This window comes from Coregonus lavaretus (genome assembly GCF_964263955.1).
Source record: "Coregonus lavaretus genome assembly, chromosome: 1".
Taxonomy (NCBI): Eukaryota; Metazoa; Chordata; class Actinopteri; order Salmoniformes; family Salmonidae; genus Coregonus; species Coregonus lavaretus.
In genome coordinates this window covers 20,462,806-20,471,630 of record NC_139988.1, presented here as the reverse complement: position 1 = coordinate 20,471,630, position 8,825 = coordinate 20,462,806, and the positions used below count along the sequence as shown (strand labels likewise).

The 8,825-nt window shown below is 43.3% G+C and overlaps 1 protein-coding gene across 2 annotated transcripts in view; it reads left to right on the top strand.

The window, feature by feature from the left end:
* Positions 1–1,976: 1,976 nt before the first annotated feature.
* The window catches only part of adkb (adenosine kinase b), a 276,291-nt gene continuing 269,442 nt past the window's right edge, over positions 1,977–8,825 (top strand). The window contains exons 1-3 of one of the 2 annotated variants that reach the window (XM_084160041.1): positions 1,977–2,188; positions 4,215–4,289; positions 4,410–4,463. In XM_084160041.1, coding sequence (XP_084016167.1) covers positions 2,154–2,188; positions 4,215–4,289; positions 4,410–4,463 — 164 coding nt within the window. In that variant the 5' untranslated portion in view covers positions 1,977–2,153. Of the gene's footprint in view, positions 2,189–2,816; positions 2,954–4,214; positions 4,290–4,409; positions 4,464–8,825 lie in introns of those variants that run through there. The other variant, XM_084160042.1, reaches the window with a different exon arrangement.

The following is an 8,825-nucleotide window of genomic DNA, read 5'->3' as shown; positions in this document are numbered from 1 at the left end:
GACACAGAAAGCAGTTCAATGTCGGGGCTCGGGGGTACAGAGTCGCTCTCTTACCAGGATCGATTTTCCCTGTGACTGTCAGATCGAGGTCCGCTCCGACCAGGGTGAAGCCGGCCGGCTCCACTTCTCTGTCCGGGACTCTGTCATCCAGCCAAGTCTCCCAGCTGTATTGGATTCCGCTGCCAGCAACGTTTTCATTATTTAGTCCGTTCGTAGCGGGTATGTACACGATCAACAAGATCAGTCCAAAACCCACCACTCGAAATCCATGGTTGGCAGAATGTTTGTAAACTAAGTGTACAAATTAAAAACATAAAATAACGCCACACTGCAGGTCGCAAAGAGACGCTGCTAGCCGCTATTTGCTTAGTTACGTTCATGGTTACGTCACGTATGACGAAAGCGCGTAAGTGCAAGCCCACAGACACCCATAGAGAATGTATTGAAAGCTTTGAAATTTGAAAAAAATAGATTTTACATGACAGGCTATGAGAGACTTCTGGGCGATTTTCAACCTGACTGAAATCGCCCAAAAACGGGCGGGGCCATTTGAAGCACGACTTTAGCCTGATTTGACATTTAGTGGCAGTCAGATCAGATTACAACACTGATAACTACTGTTGCCGTGATATAATTGATTAGAAAAAAAATCCCTTCCTTTTCCCGTTTGGCAGTGCGTCGCCCATATCGCCCTATTGAACAGGCCGTCCCTGCCCTAACCTTAACGTAACTCCTAAACTTAACCTTAACCCCTAGCATAGCTAACATTAGCCACCTAGCTAGAATTCGTAACATATTGTACATTACTGCAAATTCGTAACATATAATACGAATTGTAATTTGTAACATATCATACGAAATGAGTGATGGACATCCATAAATTAATACATACCATACCATACTTAATATATCATACTGAACAAAAATATAAACGCAACAATCTCAATGATTTTACTGAGTTACAGTTCATAGAAGGAAATCAGTCAATTGAAATATATTCATAAAAGGCTCTGCATGGTGAATCTGCTGTCTGCATTGGCCATGCAGCATTTACGGTGATATGGCCTCTGCAGAAGTCAGGGCATTCATACTTCTTGCACTTCGCGGTGCAGCGCAGAGCTGTTGTGAAGGAAGTTGTCAAGGAAGTGAGTTTGTGTTTATACAGGACCTCACGCCATCACCTACCGTCAACCAATCATGTCAATACGGAGCTATACGGAGCCCTCCGTATTGTTAAACAATTTGAGAGGCGCATGGCGATGTGGTACAGAGCTCAATTTGGCCTTTGCGTGCCCCCGGAGACTCCGCGATTGCATCACACCATCCATATGGCGACTCCGACCACATTTTCGGATCAAGCATAAATGGGCTCTTAGTCCCTAATCTATAGATTTCACATGACTGGGCATTGGCACAACCATGGGTGGGCCTGGTAAGGCATAGGCCCACCCATTGGGGAGCCAGGCCCAGCCAATCAGAATGAGTTTTAAAGCCCCACAAAAGGCCGTGTAGCTCAGTTGGTAGAGCATGGCGTTTGCAACGCCAGGGTTGTGGGTTCGATACCCACTGGGGGCCAGTATGAAAATGTATGTACTCACTAAACTGTAAGTCGCTCTGGATAAGAGCGTCTGCTAAATGACTAAAATGTAATGTAATTGTAAATACATTTTAGAGTGGCCTTTTATTGTCCCCAGCACAAGGTGCACCAGTGTAATGATCATGGTGTTTAAACATCTTCTTGATATGCCACACCTGTCAGGTGGATTGATTATCTAGGCAAAGGAGAAATGCTCACTAACGGGGATGTAAACAAATTTGTGAACAGAATTTGAGAGAAATAAGCTTTACATGTTGAGTTTATATTTTTGTTCAGTAGAAATGGCAACTCGGATTTAGGTACAGAATAATACGAAATGCTCTGTGACCAGGTTGGTGCAGGTGAGCTCGGTATTGGCTAAAATTACCTACATGTTCCTATTGGTTATAAATCGATATCAAAGCTCTCACTCTGGAATAGCGAGTCACTAATGTTTTAATTCAGGCAATATCTCAAGCCAGCATGTGATAGATTTTTGTCCAATAAAACGGTCGTTGCTTCTGCCAGTGGACTCCGTGTGGCGGCAGAAAAGGTGAGTGCGGTTGTAGAAGCCAACATGGAGAAAGGCAGAATGACAGATAAAGCACTCGGGTAAGTGTGTAACTATCTAACAGTATCTAGAAACTCAATGCTCAGATGTGTATAAGACGCTGATAAATTATGGCTTTGTAGTGAAGCTTCGTAAACAAGTACAGAGATGGGTGGGTAACTAGTGAACCAGTATCGATCTGTGCGTTCGCGCACATACTGGTTCAGGTAGCTAGCAAGAATGCCAACTAGCCAGTAGCTAACAAGAATTCGAAGAATTTCCACGTGCACGTGTTAATAAATTGATTAGCGAAATATCTTGTTCTGACACGCGCTCTTATGAAACGTGATTACACAACTTATTATTCTGCTGCTGTGCTGATAAATTCTTGCATCAGAATTTGTTTATATGGTGGCCATGATGGTCCAAGCTTTTTATGCCTAACCACAACTGTATTTCCCATGCATGATGCAACATGGATACGTTGCACATCGGCGATTAATCAGAATATGCAACAAAGTATCAAGTTAGGCAACGCTAAGGTTTCAATTATTTGTTTAAGTAACTAACTAGGCGAACGTGCTAAGGACTCAAAATAGGTGACATGTGTGCAGCCAACCACATACCTAGACATGTTTTATATCGCGCCGCCCACTGCAGTTAAAGCCAATCAGTTTTGGAAACGGTATTAGAGGAGGTTCCAGTTTCAGTGGAAATTGCTGCAAGATAAGCACACTGCTATTGCTGCTTGATATTGAGTTGTAGCTTCACCAGTTTGTTAGGCTAAAGCTAGAATCAACCTAAACTGACACAATGACTTCTGCAAGGTAAGATTATTTGCTTCACAGTAATATAACAGTCATTATTGTATATTTATGTGGCATGTTTCTCCTGTCATTCCAGTGATAATGGTTAGATCAAAAGGGAGTGACAGGAACATCATTGTGATAGGCTATAGCCTATGGACTTCTTGTTAGGGCATGACTTGGAAGAGACTGCAGGACTTGAGGGTCAGTTGTTGTCTTGTCATAAGAGCAGACTTTGACTATAACTTGTGAAGTCTATGAAACCTTGTCAAAGATAACGATATCTTTCAAAATGTGTGTTTAAAATAAATGTACACTCAGTTACTGCCTATATAGATCATTACCATATGGAGTTTAAATGCATTATGGAATGTGCACTGGCCTGCATTTTTCAGGTTTGCTCTTTGTGTATGCATGCGTGGGGTAACGTTGCTATATAGGCCTTCAGCTGTTAGTTAAGCGAGACATGAGCTCCACGTGTGCCTATGCCATATCTGCATGTGCCTAAAAGATGACGCTGTCAGTGGAATAAAACACTTTAGGCTCTCCGTAGAGTGCTGAAAAACCCATAGGGGTTTAGTGCGATTCTTCAATACCAACACCATTACGTCATGCATTCATATTCTGTCAGAGTAGGAGTGCTGATCTAGGATCTGGTCCCTTTTGTCCATGTAATCTTATTCATTATGATCTAAAAGGCTAAACTGATCCTAGATAAGCACTCCTACGTTGTTCTTCTCTTATCAGGTGATCAGACAGACAGTTCACAGAGGACATGGTTTAGTTTGATATGGGAGTGAGACATGCATATGTTTGCCTCTGCTTAGATCCTGTGTTCTCTCTTCAGTACAGGATGCTTCATGTGTCCCACGTGTTGCTCACAGGGAACAGCTCAGATGACAGACTTGACTTGCCTTAACCCCTTTCACTCTGTGAGGAGCACAGGTCATCCTCAAATGATCTCCACTGGTAACAGAGCCACCACAGAAACACAGGGACTGGTGTCACACTGCCTCACTTGGCAGGCCCTAGGTCTTTGTCTGGTCACAAATAAAACATCACAACCTATGGTGAACTGAACATGTTCATGGTTTCGAGTAAGGTTTAGCTAGAAGGATTTGCCGTTCCACCATTCTAGGCAACATTGTCTGAGGACTATCTGGGATTTCAGAACTTTCACTTCTTTTATTTACTCTGTCACACCAGATGTGGGGATGAGGACGACTTTAGTGGGCAGAAAGGGTCTGAGCCTTTATAGCTTTTCTCTCTTTTCTCTTCACAGTGAAAATGCTCTATTTGGGATGGGAAACCCCCTGCTCGACATCTCAGCTGTTGTGGACAAGGACTTCCTCGACAAGTGAGTTTGAACTAAACCATTTAGACTAAGCTAATCATGCAGCCTGTCATTGTATTATTTAGGTGTGTGTTTACAAATTTAAATTCTACTCTTATTTTAATATTGCTTCTGTCTCAATAGGTATGGACTGAAGCCCAACGACCAGATACTGGCGGAGGACAAGCACAAAGCCATGTGAGTAACGGACCGCTAAAACAGCGACTTAATTCAACACACACACACACTTCAATATCCGCTTTTTACTATCAAATTTAGTCAACTATTGTTCATTCATACTTCTGCTGAAGCATCTTGGCATAATAAGCAGCACTGAAAATAGCTGACTGGGAGTGCGTCCCAAATGTCACTCTGTTTCCTATTTAGTACACTATTTTATGGGCCCTGGTCAAAAGTAGTGCACTAAATACAGAATAGGGTGCAATTTGGGACACAACCTGGGTGTCTATAAATCAGCCTTTCGGAATGGGGCAGCTGCTCTTGATCTGCAGGTCCCCAAGCATGGCCATGGCACATTCATGCTACTTCCACCACGATGTGGCTGTTAGCCACAAGAATTCACGCTGACACTGACTCAGTTATTCTACTACAGTTGAGCCAAATGGTAGACTATTAGAAATATATGGATCATGGATTTCGATAAGGAATTAGAGGACTTGAATAATGTAATATCGTTGAAATGTAGGCTATGTGCTATTGAATTGCATGCAGTTATAACTTTGACACTGACTGTAGAGGGATGATTCTATCCTCTGTGAACATCTGTGTAGTCTAAATATAGATTGAGCTGATACGGACACACCCCAAAAAATAACCCTTCTCCACACTACATTATAGAAGGGGCTAATTCACCAACAATATGACCTCGGGGTTAGGCAGCACTTAAAAGACCATAGTGTTAGGAGGATATATTAGCCTCCGATGTCTTCTGTTGATGCCCAAAGGAGAGCTGGATTTTAGGGATGGTCTGATATGCGTAAAGTCTTTCAATTCTGAAGTCGGCACTCCATAGGATTCTTGAGTGGGAGGGTCTTCAGTGGTTGCATTGCCTGGGTCGTATTCATTGGCGCACACCATAGCAAAAATGTTTTGCAATGAAAACGAGCATTTATCCAAAACATCTCATTCCAAAATCATGGGCATTAATATGGAGTTGGTCCCCCCTTTGCTGCTATAACGGCCTCCACTCTTCTGGGAAGGCTTTCCACTACATTTACATTAACGTCATTTAACAGACGCTCTTATCCAGAGCGACTTACAAATTGGTGCATTCAACTTATGATAGCCAGTGGGACAACCACTTAAAAAAAAAAGAAAAGAAGGATTACTTTTATACTATTCCAGGTATTCCTTAAAGAGGTAGGGTTTCAAGTGTCTCCGGAAGGTGGTCAGTGACTCCGCTAGATGTTGGAATATTGCTGCGGGGACTTGCTTCCATTCATCCACAAGCATTCGTGGGGTCAGGCACTGATGTTGGGCGATTAGGCCTGGCTCACAGTCGGCGTTCCAATTCATCCCAAAGGTGTTCGATGGGGTTGAGGTCAGGGCTCTGTGCAGGCCAGTCAAGTTCTTCCACGTCGATCTCGACAAACCATTTCTTTATGGACCTCGCTTTGTGCACGGGGGCATTGTCATGCTGAAACAGGAAAGGGCCTTCCCCAAATTGTTGCCACGAAGTTGAAGCACAGAATCATCTAGAACGTTATTGTATGCTGTAACGTTGAGATTTCCCTTCACTGGAACTAAGGGGACTAGCCCGAACCATGAAAAACAGCCCCAGACCATTATTCCTCCTCCACCAAATGTTACAGTTGGCACTATGCATTGGGGCAGGCAGCGTTCTCCTGGCATTCGCCAACCCCAGATTCGTCCGTCGGACTGCCAGATGGTGAAGTGTGATTCATCACTCCAGAGAACGCGTTTCCACTTCTCCGGAGTCCAATGGCGGCAAGCTTTACACCACTCCAGCCGATGCTTGTGTGCGGCTGCTCGGATGGAAACCCATTTCATGAAGCTCCCAACGAACAGTTCTTGTGCTGACGTTGCTTCCAGAGGCACTCGGTAGTGAGTGTTGCAACCGAGGACAGACGATTTTTACGTGCTACGCGCTTCAGCACTCGGTGGTCCCTTTCTGTGCACTTGTGATTCCTACCACTTCACGGCTGAGTCGTTGTTGCTCCTAGAAGTTTCGAATTCACAATAACATCACTTACAGTTGACCGGAGCAGCTCTAGCAGGGCAGAAATTTAACGAACTGACTTGTTGGAAAGGTGGCATCCTATGACGGTGCCACGTTGAGTCACTGCGTTCTTCAGTAAGGCCATTCTACTGCCATTGTTTGTCTATGGAGATTGCATGGTGGTGTGCTCGATTTTATGCAACGGGTGTGGCTGAAATAGCTGAATCCACTAATTTAAAGGGGTGTTCACATACTTCTGTATAGATGGTGTACCTCTAGCCAGAAAGCTTGCGTAAGAAATGTGGCCCCTGAGTTCCTTTAATTTCCTGTTATTCCATGTACCATGTGATGTACTTGCCACAGCTTTCAGAATGCAGAGTACTCCCCAGAGATCTCTAAAGAGGGAAACCAATAATCCACAGTAATAATAAGAGTTTCAGCTTTAGGCTATTGCTTTGGTAGGGAACTTTTTTTATTCTTCTGCTTTATAAGAAAACAAAGAGATGTGGCTGAAAGCATTCAGAATAATGAATTGATTGGTTACCCGGTGAAACTTGTATTATTTAAGATGGCCCCTTTCAGCGATGATCTACTACTCGTGATATTGGATGCCAGATCACTGACCAGTAGTCCAGGTGTGGTGCTTCTACTGTAAAGCAGCATTATCAGCAGTGTAGTTCAGTCTCCCCAACAGGCAGAGCAACAGACACATAGATAATAGTGTTATCTTTGGCATCACATATACCATGCAGTTCTGTTCTGTCCCCACACACAATGGCTGCATTCTTCATGTCGCCATTTCTACAGCACCAGGACTGGCTCTGTCGCCTAGTTCAGTATAGAGGAAACTATTTAGTGAACCTTGTGTTGTAGTCTATGGCGAGTGTAACCTCTCGGAGCCTGGTTCCTCTCTAGGTTTCTTCCTAGGTTCCTGCCTTCTATGGAGTTTTTCCTAGCCACTGTGCTTCTGCCTCTTCATTGCTTGCTCTTTGGGGTTTTCGGCTGTGTATCTGGAAAGCACTTTGTGACAACTGCTGATGTAAAAGGGATTTATAATATACATTTGATATAAGTAGGATGAAGTATCCCTCAGAGTTTCAGTTCATGTTTGCTTATAGCCTACAATACAGCTTACTCTACTGTCTGGAAACTAGAGCTGGGTGGGGAGAGAAATCCATATCTCGATAAATTGCCTGAATTGATGCGATAATGATAAATATAAAGATGCGTTTAAAACATTTAATTAACATTAATGTGCAACACAGTTTAAAATGATCCTTTGAAACTACCAATACTAGTGTGATAGTTGTAGCCATCAATTGTCCTATTAACAATCACCCATATTAGCAAACTAAAATCTAATTTCAAACTTCACATTTCTTTAATATCGGGTAGTTATTGTAATGAACGATATCAGCAAAATGCCTGCGATAAAGTCAGGGTTTCCCAAACTTGGTCCTGGGCCCACCCTGGGTGCACGTTTTGGTTTTTGCCCTAGCACTACATAACTGATTTTAAATAATCAAAGATTGATGATGGGTTGGTTATTTGAATCAGCTGTGTAGTGCTAGGGCAAAAACCAAAACATGCACCCGGGGGGCGGGCTCCAGGACCGAGTTTGGGAAACCCTGCGATAAGTGATGCTCGGTGTCGATAATTTTTGGTAATATCCCAGCTCGTGGAAACCCTTCATCCCGTGTATAGGGCCCCGTGTCTTGGGCTATTGTGTCACATGACCTAGATTTTAACCATAGATAGAACAATGAGACAGATATTTCACCGGATGTATAAATGTGAAGCGTCCGCTTAGCGTTTCCACTCACTACCGAACATGGTAGTGAGAGGAAGCCCAATGGCCGACAGTGGGAGAAGATGGAACGAGATGGATTTTGTCCGACATTCTGCTAGTATTCTCATTGATGAAACATTTGATCTCAATGTTTTTTTGTTCCCAAAACTAGAATCTGTTACGAACAGAGTGAACTATGTTTTTTGTGGACTTTACCCTTTGCCAAAGTTTTTAAAAGTTGCGTTGTTTAGTAGTGCAACTTTAGTTATTGCGCACTTCAGAGTAGGCGTTCCCTAAAGGAAATATGCAAATGCATGCTAGAACGTGCCAATAGGATCTCGGTAGCTCATGCTTGGCTCTGCCCACCTCCTTGCTTGTTCCGCCCACTATTGCCTTTTCCAGAAATTAGAATTACACTGAGGATGGTGCTGGACCATCTGGCATACAGTAAAAAGTAAGGGGGCAGTTTGATGAAAAATCACTTAAATAATGGTTAAAATACAGGTAATGTGACATGATTTTCCCAAAACACAGGGCCCTAACATGTTGTACAGCAGGCCATTTGACAGTA